This window comes from Typha latifolia, chromosome 3, assembly GCF_019914945.1.
Source record: "Typha latifolia isolate L0001 chromosome 3, TyphaL0001v2, whole genome shotgun sequence".
NCBI classification, from domain to species: domain Eukaryota; kingdom Viridiplantae; phylum Streptophyta; class Magnoliopsida; order Poales; family Typhaceae; genus Typha; species Typha latifolia.
In genome coordinates, this window is record NC_133088.1 from 18,463,992 (window position 1) to 18,488,069 (window position 24,078).

The 24,078-nt window shown below is 40.1% G+C and overlaps 3 protein-coding genes and 1 long non-coding RNA gene across 9 annotated transcripts; 1 reads left to right on the forward strand and 3 right to left on the reverse strand.

Annotated features, from left to right (window-relative positions):
• The first annotated feature begins 2,800 nt into the window (after window positions 1-2,800).
• On the forward strand, window positions 2,801-4,840 carry LOC140783443 (benzyl alcohol O-benzoyltransferase-like). Its single transcript, XM_073130334.1, has 2 exons — window positions 2,801-3,365; window positions 3,691-4,840. Exons 1-2 carry the CDS (start codon window positions 2,922-2,924, stop codon window positions 4,630-4,632), a joined length of 1,386 nt encoding a protein of 461 aa, XP_072986435.1. The 5' UTR covers window positions 2,801-2,921; the 3' UTR covers window positions 4,633-4,840.
• Window positions 4,841-5,785: 945 nt separating this feature from the next.
• LOC140784144 (uncharacterized) lies at window positions 5,786-7,116 on the reverse strand. Its single transcript, XR_012108224.1, has 2 exons — window positions 6,663-7,116; window positions 5,786-6,570 (listed from the first exon to the last, which is right to left on the reverse strand). It is a non-coding gene; the product is annotated as an uncharacterized lncRNA (long non-coding RNA).
• A 1,808-nt stretch (window positions 7,117-8,924) lies between these two features.
• Window positions 8,925-15,833, reverse strand: LOC140784141 (syntaxin-22-like). 2 transcript variants are annotated; one of them, XM_073131370.1, is made up of 7 exons: window positions 15,361-15,833; window positions 13,238-13,331; window positions 12,027-12,166; window positions 11,210-11,284; window positions 9,561-9,718; window positions 9,377-9,477; window positions 8,925-9,272 (listed from the first exon to the last, which is right to left on the reverse strand). In XM_073131370.1, the coding sequence occupies exons 1-7, from the start codon at window positions 15,534-15,536 to the stop codon at window positions 9,207-9,209; spliced, it is 810 nt and encodes a 269-aa protein (XP_072987471.1). In that variant the 5' UTR covers window positions 15,537-15,833; the 3' UTR covers window positions 8,925-9,206. The 2 variants fall into 2 exon arrangements, with proteins under 2 accessions (XP_072987471.1, XP_072987472.1); XM_073131371.1 differs by lacking the exon at window positions 15,361-15,833 and adding an exon at window positions 14,930-15,139.
• A 668-nt stretch (window positions 15,834-16,501) lies between these two features.
• LOC140784140 (pentatricopeptide repeat-containing protein At5g15010, mitochondrial-like) lies at window positions 16,502-24,062 on the reverse strand. Of its 5 annotated transcripts, none has more exons than XR_012108222.1 (3): window positions 22,296-24,062; window positions 17,621-17,654; window positions 16,502-16,838 (listed from the first exon to the last, which is right to left on the reverse strand). XR_012108222.1 is itself a non-coding variant. In XM_073131367.1 (2 exons), the coding sequence occupies exon 1, from the start codon at window positions 23,768-23,770 to the stop codon at window positions 22,331-22,333; it is 1,440 nt and encodes a 479-aa protein (XP_072987468.1). In that variant the 5' UTR covers window positions 23,771-24,062; the 3' UTR covers window positions 16,502-16,838; window positions 22,296-22,330. The 5 variants fall into 5 exon arrangements, 3 of the variants coding, with proteins under 3 accessions (XP_072987468.1, XP_072987469.1, XP_072987470.1); XR_012108223.1 differs by lacking the exon at window positions 16,502-16,838 and adding an exon at window positions 16,924-17,169; XM_073131367.1 differs by lacking the exon at window positions 17,621-17,654.
• Window positions 24,063-24,078: the final 16 nt, after the last annotated feature.

Below are 24,078 nucleotides of genomic sequence, written 5' to 3' on the forward strand. Positions count from 1 at the left end.
AGGGCCAGGCCGGAGGTCCCCCACCCCCGCCCATTCCAAATTGGAGCGGGGTGGATGGTTAAGAAGATTCCTTGACATGCCCAGGTCACAAGAAAAGGAAAGATGAGATGTATAAGTTAATATCCTCATTCCCTCCCAGTCCTCCTCCTATTTTCTCTGCGGTCCCAGCAGAGGGCGTACAGTACTTCTCCTCTAGGACCCGAGTGGATTGGTTTTTTAATTTTCCCTTCCTGTCCTCCAATTTGGCTGTTTTGACAGTTGGGATTTGGAAGGACTTTTCGTAGACCAACAGGATGAAAACGAATCTCTAGGTAACTACGGAGACTGGGTGGCAGGTGAAACTCAAAGAAAGAATTCACAGCAACTTGTCTCGATATTTAAATATCACAACGACATATATAATATCGGGAAGAGCGTAAGTGTAACACACACACACACACACATAGAGAGAGAGACAGAGAGAGAGAGAGAGAGAGAGAGAGAGAGAGAGCTTCTTCTCGCTCTCTCGCTATGTCTCACTTTGTAGAGCTAGCTAAGAGTTGCACCGAGAAAGAGGAGTGAATGCCGGGATGCTTGCTTATTAACTAACCATGTATAATTAAGATATATATTTCAAGATGTCCGCATCGCATGCTGATTCAGAATTCTTTTCGGTTCAACATATTTTGGGCTTCGCCAATTGGGCTTTCATGATTAAAGTAAGCCTTGGGTCAAACTGCACTACTCCTGGGCTCCGAAACTACAAGATTCTAAAAGCTTTTATATATATGCAAAAATGGCCTGGCTGAATTAGTCCTAATTGTTGCGTAGTAGAGCCGAAGGAATTCGTCTTCTTTGAGATAAAAATATAAAATAGCTATGACAAACTTCTCTTTTATCGATCCCTCCTCAGTTGTCAGTCTTGTTATTAATTAGTCCTAGGACAAACTTGATGGGAAACTACTTCAATGATAATTTAGGACCACCACAATCTGCTCCCTCATATGCAGATATTTTTATTTTTATTTAAAAAAACAGATGCAAATAAGAGAAGTGGTAGGCCAGATTGACTTTTCAAAATGAGATAAAGCCAATATATAGAAAAATCACAGTTAAATTCTCTTGCTTAACTTAACTGTTAGCTTCTTAATTTTCACGACACCTTCCATCGTCAAATATATATATACAGAGCGAGAGAGAGAGAGAGAGAGAGAGAGAGAGAGAGAGAGAGAGAACTTTCTCTGAGAGTGAGAGGAAATTAAGGGTGAGAAATGAAGTGATGAGCCACCTAACTCGGACGTAACATCAAAGGCCATTGGAGAACTCTGGAATCTCTAGCATATACATTATTGGTGCTTATTTCATTGGAGATGCTGATGGTGAGTAGGAAATTGCACGTATGGATTCGGCAAAGGAAATACCCAAAAAAAAAAAAGAACCGTGACCAATCGAAGACTCTTCCGAGTCTAAAGCCTCCACATTTTCCTTGCCATCAAATTGTTCATCACCTGACTGGTAATTGATGCAGTGGGAAAGCATATGCTCTGACTAGAAACGCACCACGACGATTGCCAAGTTTTCATGCGACTTTGACTGCTGTAAAGCAATAAAATTGCCACGCAATAGTGCGTGAAAAGGCTGCTAACAGTAAATTCAAGAAATGTAGCTTGAAAGCCCTATCTTGGCGCTAGGGATCAGATGTGCTATGAAGTCTTCTTTCTCTTGGATCAAATGGTATCCACGTGGCCCGGCTTAGCCTCAGCCTCATCTTTACAGAATTTACTTTTAGTAATTTTAACTAATGTAACATAACTGTCACTAGTCACCGTATATATTTCCTTCTCAGATCAGCGTCGTCAACTACTGTGAACACGCATTGTATGAACCCACCCGAGTCAAATTATAACAAAAAGACTATATTAGCTCGGAGGGCAGCACGGAAGTTTTCATGGCACTTCTCCGCAATTCCCACGCGCCAACTTCACCACAATAAAAATCAGACTCGTGTGACAAGTCCAGACTCCAGATTGGTATGTATCACAAGTGAAAATGTGCTGATCGAATACTAATATTTATGTATTGTGATTTTAACCGGTTGTGGCCCATTTCTCTCTCTCTCTCTCTCTCTCTCTCTCTCTCTCTCTCTATATATATATATATATATATATATTTGGAACGAGTAGTTTACTTATCTATCCCTAACCTACGGACTAGAATTATCGAAAAGTCAAGACAAGTAAACTTGTGAAACATGCTCCCAGTTCAAATCTATTTCAGTCATTTTCATATATATATATATATATATTCTCTCTTTCCCATATGTCCCATATGTCCACTTCGGAAAAACTTTATTGCTAAATGTAATATGTAAATAAAAATAAAAATAAATGCGCAATATAGAAAGTACAGCAGGGGAACAAATTTTGGATCAGGGATTGGCAGTATTATACGTAACAGGGTTGCTCAAATGTGTCTAGTCCTATTTCAATGATATTAATTAAGACTCGATGAGGACTTACTTCGCGTCTTAATTAATATCGATTATGCGTAACAGGGTTGCTCTGTTTTTCAACGCAAACGTAATGGGGTTAGTTAAAGGTCTCATGACGTACTAAAGTAATTAGGAGAACTACTCAATTTCCATGCAAGTATCACGAGTGTTACCAAGACATGCAGGGTAAGTTGAGTAAACTGCAATCTCCACCGAGCAAGCAACAAGTTGTTTAATTTAATTTAGCTCTTCTCAGCCAATCCGCCCCAACCCCCCTCCCCCCCCCCCCCGGCATCAGGCTATAAAAGGCACCTCCCACCTTCCGACTTCCAAGCACACCACTACCCACACACATTTATCTACAACAGTTAACTAAAGAGTTCCTAAATCAGATTAGTATTCTAGCGTAGCTACCCTCTTGCTCAATCCCAAATACTGCAGAGTACATTTAATGGCGTCGTCGTCAGTACGCTTCTCCGTCCAGAGACGGCAGGCCGTTCTGGTTGCTCCTGCGGAGGCGACTCCATATGAGTTGAAGCGTCTGTCAGACATCGACGACCAAGAAGCGTTGCGCTTCCAAATCCCGGTGATCCAATTCTACCGAGCCGACCCGTCGATGGAAGGGCGAGACCCAGCCAAGGTCATCCGCGAGGCCCTGGCGAAGGCGCTCGTCTTCTACTACCCCTTTGCAGGGCGTATGAGGGAGCAGGCCGGACGGAAGCTGGTGGTGGAGTGCACTGGAGAGGGAGTGTTGTTCATCGAAGCTGACGCCGACATTCGCCTCGACCAGTTTGGTGACAAACTTGAGCCTCCCTTCCCATGTCTGGAGGAGCTCATCTTCGTCGAATCTGAGGCTTCCGCTGGTGTCCTTAACTGCCCGTTACTCTTGATCCAGGTATATATATATATATATATATATATATATATGCGTAGTTTTAGAATCTCTTTTTTCGTCTTAATTTAGAAACAAAAAGAATATATATATATATATATATATATATGCACAATTTTATATATACATATAAAATTGTTTTTATATACATACAATTATATATATATATATATATATATTCTTTTTATATACATACAATTATATATATATATATATATAGCCCGATTTATTTATCAAACAAGGCCTAAATTAGTATTAGCAAAAGAGTTGTGAGTATGAATTTGCATCTCTAATCTAACGGGGGATGTGCATTCACGCGTCCGTGCAGGTAACCCGATTGGCATGCGGCGGGTTCATCTTCGGGCTTCGGCTGAACCACACGATGAGCGACGCCCCCGGGCTGGTCCAATTCATGAACGCGGTGGCCGAGCTAGCTCGTGGCCTTCCCGCCCCGAGCGTTCGTCCCGTGTGGGGGCGTAAGATTCTGGAGGCGCGCAACCCCCCGCGGCCGTCCTTCGCTCATCGCGAGTACGAGGAGGTCCCCGACACCAAGGGCACCGTCGTCCCCCTCGACGACATGGTCCACCGCTCCTTCTTCTTCGGCCCCCGCGAGATGGCCACACTCAGGAGTCACGTCCCCCCTCAACTCCGCAAGACCTCCTCCACATTCGAGATCCTTACCGCCTGCATCTGGAAGTGCCGCACCCTCGCCATCTCCCCCGATCCAGAAGAGGAGCTGCGCATGATCTGCATCGTCAGCGTCCGCGGCAAGAGTGGCCTCCAGCTGCCCGACGGCTACTACGGCAATGCCTTCGCATTCCCCGTGGCTGTCTCCACCGCGGATAAGCTATGCCGAAACCCGTTAGGCTACGCTTTGGAGCTGGTGAAGAAGGCCAAGGCGGCGGTAGACCACGAGTACATTCGCTCCGTCGCCGACCTCATGGTGCTCCTCGGCCGGCCCCACTTCGCCGTTGTGCGCGCCTACCTCGTGTCGGATCTCACGCGGGCGGGGTTCGTCGACGTCGATTTCGGATGGGGTAAGGCGGTGTACGGCGGCCCCGCCAAGGGAGGGGTGGGGGCCATTCCTGGCGTGGCCAGCTTCTACATCCCCACTACAAACGACAAGGGGGAGAAAGGGATTGTGGTGCCTGTTTGCTTGCCTGCTCCCGCCATGAATAAATTCGCGACCGAGATCGACTGCTTACTCAAGGAACCGGCGGCCAACCAAGAGTACTCTACCACATCTCCCCTCGTCATGTCTGCCCTCTAGCTAGCTAGAAATAGTACGTACTTTTTTTACTTTCTCAATTTCTGATCAAGGTGATGCTTTTCCTGCTAAGGTATTGTAAAATACAAAAAGTCATAGATTGGCTGTATTCGTCTGTATCCCGATTGGAAACGTATGTGTTTTGTAGGGCTGTTGTCAAAATAATTAAGCTAAGCTCGAGAACGAGTTAAGTTGAGTATGATCTTTAAAATAGTTTTAAAAATAAATTTAAGCTAAATTTAATTATGAATCGGCTCAATCAAAGAGACTCGAAATAGTGTATACATCATGGCCACAGGACAGGAGAATCCTAAGATCAGATCCCCAGTACGTGAATCAAGGAAAGGGAAAAAAACGCAAAAAGTATTTTAAATCAAGAGACTTAAGAAGGGTAATTCTTCTTCTTCACTTGTCATATTATCTTCGCATGTCTTTAGCTTTCCTCCTGTTTTAAGGTTCAGTTATTCAACAGGACGGGCCGTAGTATGCTCAACCTATGTGATCAGAACAAAGTCTAAATATGACTCAGCACACCACTACAACTTATCTGATCAAAACGACAAAACCACAGCTCTTTTCTGTTTTCGAGAAAACTCTTGAACACAGCTACTTTATTCAAAATTTGATAGGTAGCATAGTAAAGTAAGAAGGGGAGTTAAGGATAGTTTAGGAATAAGCATCCGTATATATATATATATATATATATATATATATATATATATGGATATATGAAAATTTCCAAACCAATAAGAAAGATTTTAGAATATTTTAAGGCCCAAAATGAGAACGGTTCCTATATTGATTTTCCTCTTAATTTACGAAAACTGGTTTAACATCTATTTGGCGTACGTGATGCACTAATGTTTTTTTTCTTTCTAAAGTAGGACCAAATCTTACTATATGTTTCTAAACTCATCCACATCTTATTGAGGAAATTCTATAAATAGATATTGGAAAATAAAAGAATATGCAAAAGCAACATGGAAGTTTACTAATCGGTAAGAGAAAAGCTGATTGGTCTCCCGAATAATTCTACAGAAACATCATCTTCATGCCTAATACATAGACCACTTCCCCCCGCTGCATGCGTGCGTGCACTGCCGTACAACCCAATAGAAGCATGACAACAGAAAATATAACAAATCCATTGTAAGAGTTCCAACAAAAGATATTGTCTCTATTATGATAACTTTTCAAGAAAAATGAGTAATTTTTTAGGGGGCCTTAATAAAAAATAAAAAATACTTTTTAGGGGGCTTGCTTTACAACAGTACAAGTTCATTTCCTTCTCTAGTTTCATTCTATGAAAAAAAAGAAAAAAAGAAAGAAAGAAAGAAAGAATAGGAGCAGCTGTTTACAGAATCCCCCGGCAACAGCAGCACCGGCATTGCCAAACAAAATGAAATCTTTAATAAGAGATAGAAGCACTAAGCCTCTACCCATTGGACGTCCTATATTAGCAGCTCGATTTTCTATCGTGTTAAATTGATTATAAACAGACAGAATCTTGTAGTCTGTAAAAAAGAGTAAAAATCTTAAGACAGCTGCTACTGTCCTATATTGGCACCTCTTTAAAATATCCACAAGTTCCAGCGAGTCCAGCTTAAGATGACTCTTTGCAATCTCATCTCTTTTGCGCTCAATCAGCCTCCGATAGCAATATCCCAACCCCCGCGCTGTTGTATGATGGGGCCATAAGATCCATCATCATTGATCTTAGTCCAGCCCAGTAAGAGGGGACTCCAATTGGTCACAAGCGCTCTTTGGGTGTCCATTGCCAGACTGCTCATGTTTGCATCGAAGTATTCACTAGCCACGCACAAGCATCTCCAAGCAACTTGTCTTAAGCGTTTGATGCTCTCCTCCAAACACTAGAAGTTTCTGGCCTTCCAGATCAACCAAAAACCTGCGACATTGATGGCCTTCAATTTGAGCCCATCCCTACATGCAAGATTAGTCCTACGGGAAATCGAGCTGGAAATGGAAATAGACTTAATTTCAGTAGCAAGGATTCTACCCAAGTGGGCCCAAACCTCAAATGCAAACTTGCAGTGAAGCAGCAGGTGTTGGGCACAAGTCCACGCCCATCCCAAACACAAGACTTTTGAGATAAACAACTTGACCCTTGGGCTTGCAGGCACCTTCCAAAGTAACGCACAGCCAGCCCATGGGCTATCCTGCTGGCCTCAAAGGAAAGAGTGGATGGACTATTATAGACTTCGGCTTAGAAGCCCAATAGTTAAGGGCCCAAAACAACAATCTAGACTCTAGAGCCAGGTATCCTATCTTCTTAAGAAAATTAGAGTGAAGGTTCGTTAAATACGTTTGTAAATATAGCATGGCGGTGATGCGAAGGTAAATTAGACAACAAGCTCAATTTTCTCCCTTCTCCATGCAAGATCTTTCTAGCACAGGACAAAATGATTCGAACAATAAGAATATGGAACAATGATGGCGCAATGAGGAAGGCTGCCTACCTACATTCATCTGGAAGAAGTAGCATCACAATTAGGCCAAAGCTGTCTTTGCTAAGTGAAAAGTACTTGATAACACCTAAACTAAACAGGAGGATTCATATAAAAACATCGATAAGTTTAGAACCAGCTATAGCTAAGATGCGAAATAACACAAGGACGATAAAGAAATGAGAATATCTCTATTTAAAGTTGGCAAAAGTTTCGTCATCTCATAATCTAGAGAAAGAATCACCACATATCTCCCCGATCTATCTAGAGAAAAAGAACAGAAAAAGAAAGAAACTTTATATCTGATCTGCGATGTTATGATCAATTTGAATATTTCAAGAAGCTCTTAATAACAGGGGGTGGGTTGTATAAGTGACATTATTCAAACAAGTACGTGGACCTATGAAACAGATCGGAGAATCTATTCGATCAAAGTTACATATGTATCTATCCCAACAAATCAGCATCAATAAAGATCACCACACCACACCGGCTCACAAGGAAAAGAAGTAAAGAATCGATTGGACATTCATTATAAGTGGAATTCGTCCAACCAGGCCAGGCAAAGATCTAACCTTGGAGCAGCGAGACGGGCGGAGATTGTCGCTCTCCGGCTCGGATTCAGTTGATGCAAGGCAGGATCCGGCTCATCGGTAAGCAGATCGAGTGGTTCCCGACCTGCACCAAGCGAATCCGAGACGGCGGCGACCACCACACCAAACCCTAAGCAGCAGGGAAGGCAGGCAGGCTGAGATGAAGTGAATCCTACGGATCCAAATATTATAAAATATTGTGATAAATGAGCATTTTGCCTTTGGGCCCTCCTCCTCCCCGGCCCGGTGCGCACGGAGTCAGTTATTTGTAATGTTAACGAACGTTGGAGATGGAGACACGTGGCTTTCCAACTTCTTGCATACAATGTACTGTGTAGGATCGACGGTCCACCGCGCTACCGCAGTGGGAGGAGGGATGACGGAGGAGAGTAGGCATTAACTTTATTAATTTTCATGGTAAAAAGTGGGCAGTCCACGAGACGGGACTCGAGTTCGTTCGACTTCATCTTTGTAAGTCCTATTTGCAAGCAATTGGTCGTTTCACATCACATCGGGTCTCCATTGCTATTGGTTATTGGCTATTGGCTAATGGCTATTGCTTATTGATAAAAAAGGTGCCTATTCCCGTTTCTTTAAAATGTTTTTAGGTATTTGGTCCGATAGATGGATAGAATCTTTCAAGGTGGGAATAGAATAAGACGGGCATGTCTTAATACGCTCCCATTCAGCACTTCTCTGTAAAGTATTTTTAAAGTGGGAACATGGCTCTGACAATCCCACACCACCAAACTAGAATTGCACATGCACGATAGGCTAAAGTTTATTAGCTTTCTTCCTCATTCTTGCCTTCTTGGATCACGAACGGTAAAGAGAGTTACGACAGCAATTAAAAAAGAAAAAGAAAAAGGTATCACGAGAATTTCGAGTAAAAGAATCTTATCACGTGCAATGGACCCGATTAAACAACGCAGCAGCATAAACAGAGAGCCTGGTGACTCACGTCACGTATTATTACACTCAACTTCAAGCTTTGGCTGAACTAAACTTGGCTCACGTACGTCAACTAGTAGTTTTGGTTGAGCAGCCTTAAAGACATCCTATTCCTACTCCTGGCTAGCTATTTCACCACTCAATTATCCCAACTAACAAGATCACAACAATTTATCAACAATAAAAATAAGGTTCAAGATCATAAATCAGCGCAGAAATAAAGACTGCCAGTAAGTCGCTAAAATATCTTCCAATCCTGCATCAGCCGCCGATCCAAGTTTCGTCCTTCCAATCAAAGAATCTTGATTTTATTTTCTAAGTGCCAATTACAGAGACCGACAGTCAGTTCCTCACTCAAGAAATAGGCGAGCCATATCGCGGAGACTAAGTACAATAGGAAATGAACCAAAAAGCACCAACTAAAGTAACTTGTACACAGGCCCAAAACTCTATACCATATATACTGGTGACGGCTGATGAGGTTCCACACGAACACAGCCCAAACAATGTAGAACGATGCAAATAGTTTCTCGGACACCACTTATCTGGACAATCAGCTAATCAACTCTCAAGCTGCGAGGACTATGATCACAATAAGCAGAACAACACCAAAAATCACCAAAAGCAAGCATGTCTGCACACAAACCCCCCCACCCAACCCAACCCCCAAAAAAAGAATCAATAGAGAAACAATATAAATCATATCAAAGAACAATACAGAAACTGCATCAGCCATACCAGTGATGAATTCGACTTCTGAGTCTTGGATGCTTTGGCAAGTTGAGTTTTTGCCTCTCCAGTAGCTGCAAGGGAGTTCTCTATATTGGAATCGATGTCATCTGAAGATGAGAGAAGTTGGCCACATTAGTCTACAAGCTACAAGTAACTTTGCTCCAAATGCAAGGAGACAAAATTTACTTACCAATAACAGCTCCTTGGTCATGAACCAGTACAGCGAGGTCTTTAAAGATTTCATTTACTTCACCGATCTGCTGCTGAATCTCCTGAATGCCTTGCTCTCTCTCCTCAATGATAGCCTCATTGAAGACAATCTCATTATCTAATAGCAGCACATCTTGTCTGCAACAAATGAAACAGAACAAAAGGCTAATTCACAAGTACATTCGTACATTGTTGAGCTCCAGAGGGCCTCAATCAGAAGAAGGTAAAAGGGGATGTTTGGAGTCGGGGGAATCAAAGAGCAATCAGTTCTATGGAGGATTAAACCTACTACGCTACAAGAGGCCTATCAGTTTCACAAATGAGATACAGAAATATACTTTGATATGTTTTTACAAAACAAGAGATTTATCAGACATCTGGAAATCAAACTTCAAAAAACAAATTGGTGTTAATGTTGTCAATAGTCCAAGATCTATGGACAAATAAGATCAATAGAAATAGAAATAATCAAAGTAGATTAGCAAGAAGAAAGTAGATTGCTGTTCCAAATTTCAAAAAGAAATAGAGGATAGAGTATAGACAGTGAGAAATACGTGCTACACTAACTGCTATAACACCAATAGGTGGTTCTGAAGGAGGAGGATCAGAACAAGAATGTAAGGATATGAACATTTCCAAATAAAACTTTGGTGAATTGAGAGGGAAAAAATATAGGATGGATGATGAATATGTAAAAGGACACAGTAGGAAGAGAGATGAAGAGAAAGTGTTGGTCCTACAGCAGTGCACTTTATGCCGAGTAGGGTTGCACTGAGGACTCACCAGACAGGCAGGTGGAGAACCATTCCACCACTATCACTGGATTTTGCTGTCCAATGCGGAAGAAAGATCACTGCCAAAGATGTCAAGTCCTTCGACAATGATAAATCAAAACTGAAAGATAATTTTATTCCATAAACTCAGAAAAAAAGATAATTTTATTCCATAAACTCAGAAAAAAACGATCCATACGGTTAGAAGAAAACAAAGTACAGGTAACTGGATTTCATTTAAACCAGAGTATAGGACAGCGAGTTCCTTTCTCTGATACTTATGTTTCTGCAAACTTTAACCCACACAAACCATCAAAATAGGAATATAGGAACATAATCAGTTAAATTTCAAAATATTTTTTTCCTAGAATAAATTAAACATAGAAGACTACACAACTGCCTCAAGTGGTTGATAACTTAGTCTTGTTTGTTTTGAGTTTAGGGACCCTTTTAATTGGTTCAGGGACCCACTGATTTAGTAACCAAACATTTTTTTATCTTTTTCATAGCTAATCAAATTTACGCTCCAAAAAATTAAGACTTAAAAATAAGACTAACCAATCGAGTTCGGGGCTTAGCCTCAAACTAAATAAGACCTTACATAACACATGATTTTCAAGAAAAAGTAAAGGAGCAGGTGTGAAGAAAGTATACCAAGTTGCCCATTAGATGAATTCATACAGCCAGAATTAAGATATACACAACACATCTATGACAATAATATATGCTATGGTGGTTCAAGATTCAAACTTTACAAACGAATATTCTAAAATGCCAAATCCTATTGTCATACTTACACAAGCTGAAAAAGTTAGCACTTAATTACATAGAATATGAGATGATTTGAGAGACTGACCTCCTTGATTCCACAAGCATTGCACGCTGTTCAGGTGTTTTATCAGAACTAACATTTACTTCACTTGCTGTGTAGCTGCATCAAAATGACCAGGACCAAAAGTTGGGATAATATTAGGCACTCGGATAACGATATAGGTGATGCAATATACAAAAGTGTTGATATAGAATCAATGGTATCCTTAAAAGGAGAACAGCATTAGCTTCAATCAAAATAAAGGAACAAAGAATATTTACCAAAAGACGGGAAAGGAAAGGAAAAAGGGAAGCCAGAGAAGTAATGATAAACTTTTCTCATATCATATGATAAACTTTTAACTTTCATGTATGTCTAAAAGAAAGTGCCCAAGTAAGGTCACACTGCCACACCTAATATTTCTAGTGGTGAATCTGAAAAATAAGCAAGAGAACTGCCTCTTCACATTTCATGACGGAAAGCTAGCAAAAATTTGCATAATTAAGAAGCAAATCTGGCTCCATAAATATTTCATTCAAGCCCAAAAATAAACCCAAGCTTCAGACTGCACAGAAACCAAATGTTTTAGTTTCATTTTGTGAATTCAGGTGAAACTTCAAAGGATGGTTCTAAATACAACTTATACATCTAAAAGAAGAAAAGTTCATTCTTATTAACCTAAATCTACATCAAAGAAGAAACAAGGCATGATATGATATCTAAGATATGATGTGCTGGTTAATCAGCAGACAGAATGTGTTGGCTGTTCAGAAAATGACATCTAAGAGAATGTTGAGCATACTTGAATTTGCATTAGACCAAAATCTTGAAGATCTTGTGCAACATATAAACTTGCAATTACCTTGAAGGAAGAACTGCTTGGGGAACAAAGGGAGCATGAGCTGCTTCCCTTTGAACTGCAAGATTTTGAGCTTTTTGGAACTCTCGCATAATTGCTGTGAAATCTTTTGCAAGCTTTGCATCAGTAATCTTTTTGCTTGCCTGCAGCAAAAATAAATGTCTGAGCAGAAAAAACCCAAATATGGAGCACCAAAAAAGTATAAAAGAAGAGATATGCAAGTTGTTTGCATGCTAGTCAAAATTTCTAGGGCTAACTCAACCATAATGAGTGCCAAAGCCATTCATCCTTCAATTTATGCCATATCCGTTGATGTTAATAACTTAATATAAACCTTGCACAAAATTGGACTACGAAAATCAGTTTATGATGTATATTCGAGTGTCTAATTCTCAATTTTAAAAAAGATTCTTGACTAACAGTCTAGGGCCTCTAGGCATTATTTTAACATCTATATAGTTGGTGCAGAAGTGCGGTGCAAATAATTGCATAATATTCTAGTTCGTGTCAAAAGAAAGGAGATTGCAAAATATTAATCAAAACAAGCCCCAACCATAGAGATGTGTATTCGAGTGCCAAATTCTCAAATTTAAAAGAGATTCTTGACTAACAGTCTAGGGCCTCTAGGCATTATTTTTAACATCTATATAGTTGGTGCAGAAGTGTAGTACAAATAATGGCATAATATTCTATTTAGAGTCAAAAGAAAGGAGATTGCAAAACATTAATCAAAACAAGCCCAAACCATAGAGATATTGAGAATGAGGTCATATTCATCTTAGAAAGGGACATGCACCCCTTCAGAATCTTTACCTAAAAGGAAAGAACTTCATTTACCTATATGGACATCCTGAAGTATGGCGACAAATTTTAAACAAAGGACTAGGCATATTTCTACATATTTTTGTCTGCCTAATGTGTTAAGCCGGACAACAAATTGGACAAATATTAGCACATACAACTTTGAGTGAACAATTTTAGACATGTTCACATCCAGGTCTACTCCCAGACAAGTGAATTCAAGCAAGATGATATGACATAAACTGGACAACCTATTATTAACAGCACGGATTATCATTTCGTAGTGCTAACCCACTTGCATCAGAACTTCCCCAGAAAGTTATGTTTTTGACAGATCATTTAAACAAGTAGACATTCATTTGAGCAATCAGATAAATTGGAGAGAAAAGGGGGAGCACATGTGTGATACTCACGCTGATACCAGTGTTTTTATCAGCTTCACTGGCTAGCTTGAGTTTGTCAGTTGTATCCTTAATTAGCTGGAGGATAAGTAGCCTTGTCTTGTGTCTGTCAGCAAAGTAACCTTATTATGACCAATTTCATGGCATTTTTGAACTTGATCAAATAGCAGTAAGTGAAAACAAATAATTCATACAAGAACGACTCATCACATGGTCCAGAAACAGAGGGGCTTCTAGAGCAAATAAGATAGTAAGACAAATAATAGGAGATTCAAGTAAAAATAGGAAAAATGAAGGAAGTAATTTGAAGACCTATTGGAATTTATAATATGACAATGTGACAACAGAATCACGTTGAATTTTTAAATACAGCAACAACAAATAATCAACCATAAAAAGATGAATAATCAAGATGATATGTACAAAGATGTGAATATAGTATTAATTCTCCATGTGCTTAGGAAGCAAGTCAAATAGTATACCTGCATAGATGCTCTTGACTGCACGATGTACCTAAATGTGGGTTTGAAACTTTGAATGCATAAGAATAGGCTAGGCCACATGTAAAATTTTATAGGAACCAGATATATATGTGTAAGTGTAGATTGCATTATGGATATGTGGTGTCCTAAAAGAGCGGAAACAGAAGTTGGTTAAGCTACTGCATAGTGCATATGCGCTTTGCACATGCATATATGTTATGTGTGGCTGTGTGCAATCCTGCATTAAAGAAATAAAATAGCAACTACAAGTATAAGGGTGAGTATTACATAAATGTTACAATATTTGCTTGTATAAGGCTTATGTATATATCCTTGAAAAGTAAAGCTAAAAAATATCCTTCATATAAGCAATGACATGCATTAGTAGATATGCAATTTTAAAGTCTCACAACCCAAGTATACACAAATTCTGTTCTTCATAGGTTCATATAGATAAATGTTGTACTGTCCAGTGGTTGTACTATGATATTATGATATTCTCAATTTAGTGACATTTAGACATATTCAAAAATGTATAAATGCCAAATAAAATCTTAAAAATCAAATCATAAGGTAAGATAATATCGTCTATAACAACGATAGACTATTAGAATTGTCTTATATTTAAGTATAGAATATAACATCTTGTCGTAAGAAAAGTATAACAAATTATGGCCAACAAGCTACTTCAGAAATGGCAATAAAGCTACTCTAAATTACCAAATAACACTGAATGTCATATCCAATACTAAAGAAAAAAAACCTAATGAGTTTAGGTCCAATAATATGGACATACACATACACATATACATATACCGTATGTAGTGTAGGCATATATATTTAGCAATTAAACAGTATATCCTCATATATTACCATTTTGACACACCCAGATCCATATGAAGCTATAAACCACATGTACATCTGCTTGACCCTATGCAGCCTCCATATGCAGCATTTTCATGTACAGGGGCCACAAATTTGGTACGTACAATGGCTTGAAGACTACATATGCTATGCGGACACATAGGTTGCTTGTATAACAAACAAATATTCAGTCTTTTTATGTTACACTTTTTCTCAAGGCTTGACTTCACTTCAGGTGATCTTACTAGTAAGCTTATGGTGTAATATGCTTTGATTCTACAAAGGTATGATATCACGCAAAGGCAATTAAAGAGCACATCAAGTAAGCATGACATGTTCTTCAATTTCCTACAAGTACCTAGAAGTGATCAAGCAGGACCATGTCATGCACGATATCTTGAAGTCCAATTTTGAAGCTTCCACTTCTATTGCCATCAATTGAAATGACACTGTAATATATTAGAGAAGAAACCTACACCCCTATCAATGAGAAGTCAATTGACTACGAGACTATGGTATTGATCCATCCAACAAACACAAGCTGTAAACAAGATGGAACAATAAGAAGCATCCAGAAGAAAAAAAAAATTGAGATTAAATCGCTGGATTTCAATAAACCAATCAATCTTGAGAGAGAGATAAATCCTTTCAAGAATCAAGATCCAGCAGGAACAACCGACCACAAGAAAACAATCGAATGACACAATTTGGGAACGCAAATCATAGCCAGAAAAGGAAAAGTATAAGAGAAAAACGGATGGGATGCAGGAGAAAAAAAGAGATGCTGACAGCTTTGCGCGGAGCTCGGGAGTGTCTTTTGGGGTGCCTAAGCTGTTGACAAGGCGCTGGAATGTTCCGACGGAGGTCGTGATCTGGAAGACTCCCGATGCCACGGCCTGTGACCCGTTCACCAAATTCCTACGACCGGGGAGAGGACGCCCCGATTCCAGATCTTGGAAGCTCATCTTTTTCTTATGCTTCGTAAGAATTCCTCTCTCTCTCTCTCTCTCCTCTCTCTCTCTCTTCAAGAGGAACAAGAAAGGAGATGATGATGACGATTGGAAGAAACCCTAGACCTGAACCTAATGTCCTCGCGATCTCGGTAGTTTAGCTGGAGAGAAGGAATATATATGGTTTGGTTCTTCGGGTTTTGGAGTGTTCGCTATAAAGAAACAAAAAAAGTGGGGGGGGGGGGAAGAGGACTGGAGTGGAGGAGACCGAGTTCTTTAACGTGGCGGGTCAGCCACGCGCATTCGTCGGACGGCTTAGGATGAAACCCCAATAATTTAATTCAATGGTCCGTCACAGCTAACGTGCGCGCGAACACGTCGCCATCCCGCATTTATTTCTTATTCGTAAATCTTGATGGATGGATCAATGTCTTATATAAGTACATTTGATGTGCCAGCAATAACCCCTCTGCTTAATTCTACGTGGAGTTCCTTAAACAAACATATTTGTTCAATGCGTTACTGTTACCGTAGGCATACTTATCTGTCCCACAGATCAATTTCTACTGAGTTTAAACAAGAAAAGAATAGCAATTATGCTTACTGGAAGAGCACTGGACGTGTATGTTAGTCCATCTGTCTATATAACACAAGTATATAAATGAAGCATCTACCATAATAAACCAGATTTTAATCTAAATAAAATATAATTAGTCGTGATGTAACAAATAATATGTCCCATGATCCCAGAAACAAGACCAAATGCTATAAGAAACCAAACAGGCCTACTTTGCAGAGCGTACAGTTTGGGATTCTCAATGATGTGGGGTGTGACAAGATTTCCAGGCCAATGGGACTGTCTGCAAATGGTTGGAGACAAATTTTGTATGAGAATCCTAGGAAGGTTCAATCCCCGTAAAATGGTTTCTGTAAACGTTAACACCATAGAATTTCTACTCTCTCGCAATAAAAAAAAAAAATTGCAGGGAAAGAAAACGAATAAAAATAATATAGAGTTGAACTCCAACAAAGATAAATTACACTTTTTTTTGGGGACCAAACAGGCCGCAGCCACTGTTTAAATGACTGAAACTTTCCACTCAACAATTTAAAGCCCCCAAAATGCTCGGCTTTCACTAGTAAAACATATTAAACAGGGCACAGGAACACGACAGCCTTGCATAAGCTACACCATCAACGGTACTTGATCAAACTAGTCCTGAATATTACAAGGAAAAGTAATTACCAATTCTCACTTTGGTACAGATGCCACTCTGCGCCATTCCATAAGGAGAGTTCATCAATCTCCTTAGTCATCTGCCAAAATGGAAGCACAGCCAAGAAACAAGCGGGTATTGATTTACTCGATGGTAAGAAATATTTAGAAAAACTCCCTTAGGCATTGACAAATTTCAGATAATATCATATTAATGATAAGGCATATGCTGTAGCATATCATATTATTTAGAATGCTGAAAAAGAAGAATCTAGACGCACAAAATTTTGCCAAACAATGAGAAACTTAAGGCACACTGGGACACATATCCTTTCCTTGCAAAAGATTTAATAAACAAGGTATGGAGATGCATTTTGAAATTTGACAAATTTCACCTTTCCATGTTTCACCCCTTGTACGCATCAATACAACCTGTTACATTAACGAATTAGTCCTTTCTTCAACTAGGACCAGATACAGTAGACACCAAACTTAAAAGGGAGTCCATGGGTTTGACTCGCATAAATGGGCCACTAGTTCTACCTGAAAAAGTATTCAGTAAATCACCAAACATGACACCCACTAAGCCTCATGCTGAAACAGTTGGTAGAAGCAAAGTATCTAGGTTCTTCACCCAAATCACTCGAACATCGTTTGAATGCCCCTTAAGGAAATGAATCTTTCAATCAATTGAATGGACAAAGGGGTAGATGGAGGAGCTGCTGATATTTAAGTAACATAAAACTCGACCCAATTCCCCAATGAAGAATAATTAAACTTTGATGACAGTAAGGAGAAGAGGCCAGAAATTAAGCAGGATAACCAACAAAAGAAGACATTAAGAGAGTACATTCCCACAATATAAATAGTACACTGTTCCCACCTTATTAACTCCATATTGCCACTGTCTTTAGATCCTGAAACACATCACAAGATGGCGTGAGTGTTATTAAGAAACTGAATGACTTACCAAGATCGGGAAAGAAAAAAGAATTCATGGAAAATGATAATGATTAGGCCAATGAAATTGTTGAGTATTAGGACATTACAGAACTAGATGGTAGAACTTAAAAGGAAGTTATTAAAAGAATTTAGGAGCCGAACAGTGAAAAAATCAAAATACAACAGACTCAGGAACTCCAAAGAATCTAATGATGTGATTGAATAGAGTAATATAATTCAAGGGATGGTCTCTCAGTTTCGGTTTCCATACCCCACACATAAAAGAAAAGGTATCAGCATTTTTCACAGTTTCAGATTTGGTTTCAGCAAATTCAACTTCAATAGTTTAAAATTTTTAATATAAAATTACTACAAATCAATATAAGAAGGAAGTTTTAACATAACAAGAGAGATTAACTAAATATAGGTTTAATGATGTCATGAAGATGACAAAGAAATAGAGACCCAAAGTTGATAGTGGAATTCAATAGGAAAAATAGTGAAAGAATTTATAAAAGTAATAAGAGAAGAATGATATATAGAAGAAGATGATGATAACCACACAACGGGCTGAGATAGACTAATTTAGCATTGGCAAGATTCCCAATCATTGGACAAAACGGGTTACAATCTATCAATCTCCAAAAAGACCACTTCTCTATGAAGTATCAGTATTCAAATCAGATTTCTTATGCCCTATTGTTTAAGAAATTTTCATGATCTGATGACTGAAAATAATAGTGCTAGTCAATTAAATCACTGATTAATAAATAAATAAAAAGACTAACTATACTTAATAATTATCAAAACTAAGTGAATTAGTCTTAGAAAATAAGATAGCCATTAATTTTGGATTTGATTATATTTCTATGGCATATGAACTATGAGTCTACTGTAGTTGTACCCAATTAGCAGGGGCAGACCATGCTCTAGATTTTCACATCATGTAATAGTGCATTACTGTCTTCCTGAAACTTATTAGCACAGGACAAAAAGAATTGTTAGGATATGATGCTACTCACTGTGCCAATATAATAACCTGTACAGATGTGTGCCAACCATTTTTTTTTGCCCCTTTCCAGTCGGCACATATCATTCTAAAGGTTCAATCCACAGGCCAACAACACAACAATCCTTCCAAAAATACATGCCTCAATCATTGTGATCCAATAACAGCATGAGCTAACAGTAGATGGATATTTATAGATAACCTCAGAGGATTCTCGGTGGCAGGACCTCAAGCACTAGCATGTGTGAACATACTCATGATTTCCATCTCGTGTAAGAAAACATAAGTATCATATTTGGATCTTACTCAATACTCACATAGGTGAGCAAGGATTGTTGAGGCATGCCACCCACTACTTAACTTGCCAATAAGAGATGAACACCTAGAATGGACAGTATCTACTATTTTGGGGTGAAAATGGGTAGGATTTTTTCCGACCCTATTCGGTTTCGGGTCTAGGTTCTTCCTAATAATACGGGTACGGACTTTCATATCGTCTTAATATCCCAATTCATATTCGTACTAGGATCCAGATAAAATCTATGAGGATATGGATATAGGTTGAAAAATTACATCCGAATCAATATCCATATAATTTGAAATATTATGAAAATAATGCTATAATTTTTTTGTACTTTTGCATGAATCACTAATCAAATTTTCGCATATATATATTTACTTACTGATCATACTATAGATTTCAATAATATCATAAGCTTTTTATGGATACACGAAACAAGTATAGATATATTCAATATACAACCTATACTATGTGTCTGTATTGCGGATATGGTAACTGAGTTGACTATGGTAATTAAGTTGAGCTATTATATATCCAGAAAAAAGAGATCATAAGCTTTTTATGGATACACGAAACAAGTATAGATATATTCAATATACAACCTATACTATGTGTCTGTATTGCGGATATGGTAACTGAGTTGACTATGGTAATTCAGTTGAGCTATTATATATCCAGAAAAAAGAGATGATCTTACCACCATTCAATTTATATTTGATCATTTTCACCTGTACTACAAGCTCAATATCACTCTATGGCAATACCTACTGACATGTTGTCATCATGATGTTCGTCTATCTAACCTAGAAGATTATCTGGCACGATGGGTGCATCGATGGCTGACCGACATGCCTATGCTAATAACACAACAATTAGTACGGGTGAGCACACATCCCTTACTAATCAAGATCCAATGCCAACACAAGTTAGCACTCAACACATGTAGTTGGCTGATATTCATAACCAATATTGAAAGGTGTTCGAGGCGGTTGACTTGGCGGGGCAGCGCACTGACCGCGTGGGCGAACCGCCAAGGCAGTCTTGGTGGGCCAAGCGGCCCTAAAACTATTGCTCTCCCTCGATTGTCTCCCAAGCGGTGGCAAGAGAGAAGCTTATGAGAGTGAGTAGAAAAGCCACATGCTTGCCGCCGTCGTTCGCTTGAGAAGTGGATAGGCTCCTTCTTCTTCTTCTTTATTATTATTATTATTATTATTATTATTATTATTATTATTATTATTATTATTATTATTATTATCTTTTTCTCTCTTTATGCGTTGGAAACCTATTTCTCTTTCTTTTCTCTCTCTATGTTAGAATCCTACCACTTCCTTCTTCAAAGCATCGTGGCCTGAAATGGAGTGGGTGCATGTCCTCTCACTCGGTCATGCTCTATATATACACGTATAGTTAATATGTGATCTTTTGTTATTAAGGTTGAAATTACTATTAAATGTTTATATATACTATATTAATATATAATATAATATATATATTATATATAATTATTATTTATTTTTTCTATACTAAAACTGCTCGCCTTCCTCCTAGGCACTAGGCGATGAGGTGATGGCCCACCACCTGTAGCCGACATTCAATACAATTCTTAATTGCAAGAGGCATCCCACCAATTAAAAAAGTAAGGCATCAAAAATCAATGAAAGTCAGCACAAGCATCAAAAGTAATGTTTATCACATGGTCGCCGGATCGACCAATCCAGGCCCGATCCGATCTCTCTCTCTCTCTTTTTTCTCACTCTCTCTTACTCTCTTTCTTTCACTCTTTTTTGCTCTCCTTATCATATCCTTTGTTTATCTTACGGAGAGATTTAGCTCCGACAAACTCCGATATATAATTTTTTAATTAATTAATTTATTTTTCTCTCAGTTTTTTTTATTTCTTCTTCTTCTTCTTCTTTCTTTTGTTTGATTTTCTTCCACTCACTCTCTTTCTAATATCTTCTTCTTTTCAATTTTTATTGCACCATAGTTTTTATTTCTTTATTTTCTTATTTTTGGTAAGCTTTTTTCTAAATTTTTAAAAAAATTACTGCATTTTAAAATGATATTTAGAATTTTACGTAATAGTGATTGCGAAGGTAACTATCATGACAAATTATGTTGTGCCTACCACGGTATTTACAATGGGGGGGTGGGTGGCGAGAGGGCTATGGCAGTGTGCAACAGTACCGAGTGTCATTGCAGGCTTGGACAATCATACTGACCCACAAAATTTCACTTCTCAAAATGTATTTAGAACATTGCTCATGCCAGGGTCCTTTTGAGGTATCAGGAGAGAGGCAAAGAACGGCTACAACAGCTGGCAAACTGAGGGAGGTTAGTTAAGTCCGAAACCTAACTCAAGAACTCCTCTTCTTTCTTCCCAATCCCTTCACCTACGGATCAAGCCCTATGATCATCCTCTCTTACTTCTTCCTTTGTGTGCCTCCATAGAAGCTCATTCTTTCGCCATCTGACACCAATGAAAAGGGATTTTTTTTTTTAAACTCTCCCTTGTTGGTACAAATGTCAAACATCGAGTCTAGATGACATGAGCAATGCTAGGAGGAACATAAATATTTGACTTAAATAGGGTAGCCATAAAGACTAAGGACAAGTACCTGCAAAACTCAAAAACCTTAATAAAAGATGACAATTGATACCATTAAGGATAAGGAACTTGATACTCGTTGAAGTAGAAAGATCATTACTATCAACAATCTAGATTAAGAAAAAGTCATACTACAAGAAAGTCTAGTTGCAACGGCGCAACTGTTCATAAGGAAATAGAATAATAGGAATATTAAGGGCACATATGCAGAAAGGACCATATAAATGTCAATATTGATCAATGTCTAGATGGGTTCAAATCAAGAGTTGCAGCCGCTATAACAAAATGAGAAAGGTGCAACTCTCTGCCTTGAAAAGCAAGGAAGAATCAAAAGGACAACAAAATCAGCAAAAAGAAGAATAACAAATGATGTATCCGCAACAAGATATTCCAAGGAAGTGAACTATGGAGATAATGAAATTCAGTCATCATGGCAACAACCGCTAGATTGACGGAAAGAACATAAAGAAAATGATGAAGGAACTCAGGAAGACATGTCATGTCAGTCAGGAGTGGAACAAAATGAGCTGCATCACGACCATTGTTCTTGTTAAGTGATCAAGGCAGCTATCAAGAAGGGACCGAACAAGCATATATACGCCAAAGCATGGTGCATGCGGTTTGTCCTCCACCTCCTCATCCGTGACACTCCAAAGACAAAAGTATCATCGAAGCAATCAGCTAGAGAAAGAACATACCCGATTGACTTCCAAATCTTCAAGTGTTGACGTTCCTAATGATGCTTTGCCCTCCTTGCGATGCGATCGTATGATTCGTGCTTACCGGCCTTGTAGAAGGCACTCTTCAACTTATCCATGGCGGATGAATGCAGCTTGATTCCCCTATCGAGCATATCCTCTGCGTAATTCCTCACCTCACTCAACCTACCAAAATTACGAAGCCCAATGAGCAGCTCGTTGGCGCTCTCGTCTGCAGGTATTATATACTCCTCTATGATGCACCTCCACACCTCGAGCGCAGACGGTGGGTCGTACTCGTCGAAGAACATCCTGATTGCCGCAGCACAGTTGGAGGGCGATGGCACCTGCTCATTCTTCCTCATCTCCGCAAGGAATCTCTCAGCTTCAGGGGCCCTCTTGTTCCTGACAAGGCACTCAAAGATGGTGTTGTAGGTGAAAGAGTTGGGGAAGGCACCGTGGAACGGCATCGCATCTAGGAGCCGGTAGGCTGAATTGATGTCACGGTTGTCGCAGAGGAGGGCGATCATGGAGTTGTACATGACGGGGTTGGGGACGAGGCCGGAGTCGGTCACCATGATGTCCCAGAGGGCGAGGGCGTGGGCGTGATCCTTCTGCTTGACAAGGATGTCGAGGGCAGCGCCAAAGAACTTGAGGCCAGGGAGACAGCTCTTTCCCTTCATGACCTTGAGGAACTTGAGGGCCTCGTCAGCCTGCGCGCCGCGGACAAGGGTGGTGAGAAAGGAGTCGTAGGCAGACATGTTACGGGCGTCCCAGCCGATGCGGACGATCATCTCGCCGAATGTGCTCTTTGAGCGGGCGAAGTTGCCTTCCTTCTCCCATCCCTCCAGTAGGATGGCGAAGGTGTCGGCGTCGGGAGGTATCTTGGCCTTGACGCGGTCGAAGAAGTCGGCGGCGTCGGCAGTGTGGCCGTCCTCGCGGCACATGGCGCTGAGAAGGGCGTTGACGGCGACGACGTCTTGGGGAACTCCGTATCGGTCCATGACGTCGAAGGTCATGATGGCCTCCTTGAGGCGGCCGGTGGAGCAGTATGAGGAGAAGGCCGAAACGAAGGTGGCAACGGAGAGGGCGACGGGCTCCTGACGCATGGATCGGATGGCGTCCCACATGGGCTCGAAGAGGGCGTTCTTACCAAGGATGTCGACCATCAGGTTCCAGGCGTAGGAGCTGTGTTTGATCGAAAGGCCAGACCAGCGGAAGAAGCGGACGGCGGCGGCCGGGGAGGCGTAGGAGAGGCGGAGAACCGACTCCACCACCTCCGGCGTGGGGGGTATACCGCACCCGGAGAGGACCGCCTCCACCTCCGAAGGCTGGACGCGGGATAGGATCTCACGGAAAGCGACCACTCGAGAGTCCGAGGACGACGCCGGCGGCGGAGCCGTCCCATCCATTGCCGCCGCGGCGGTGGGGAGAGGGTTCCTACTAAGAAGGGTTTCGGCTTTCAGCACGGCCATCCCAATCCAGTGTTCCGCCCCAGCGGAGGGGAATAAAACAACTGGCTCGGTTTGGACTGCAGGGCCAGTAGTCGGTCGAAAACGAGCCCAGTATGCAAAGCAAGTCCACACGAACTCATTTGTCACGGCTCATATTTAATCACCGGGGAATGGAATTAAATCCTGCAGCGGCCCTTCCAGGTTTCTGAATTCTGATCTAAAGTGAAATTCATAACTGCAATTTACTTCAACAAATAAATAAATAAAACATAACTACGATCAAACCACCCTCGTCGTCGGCAAATTACAAAAAAGAAAAGAAGCTTAAC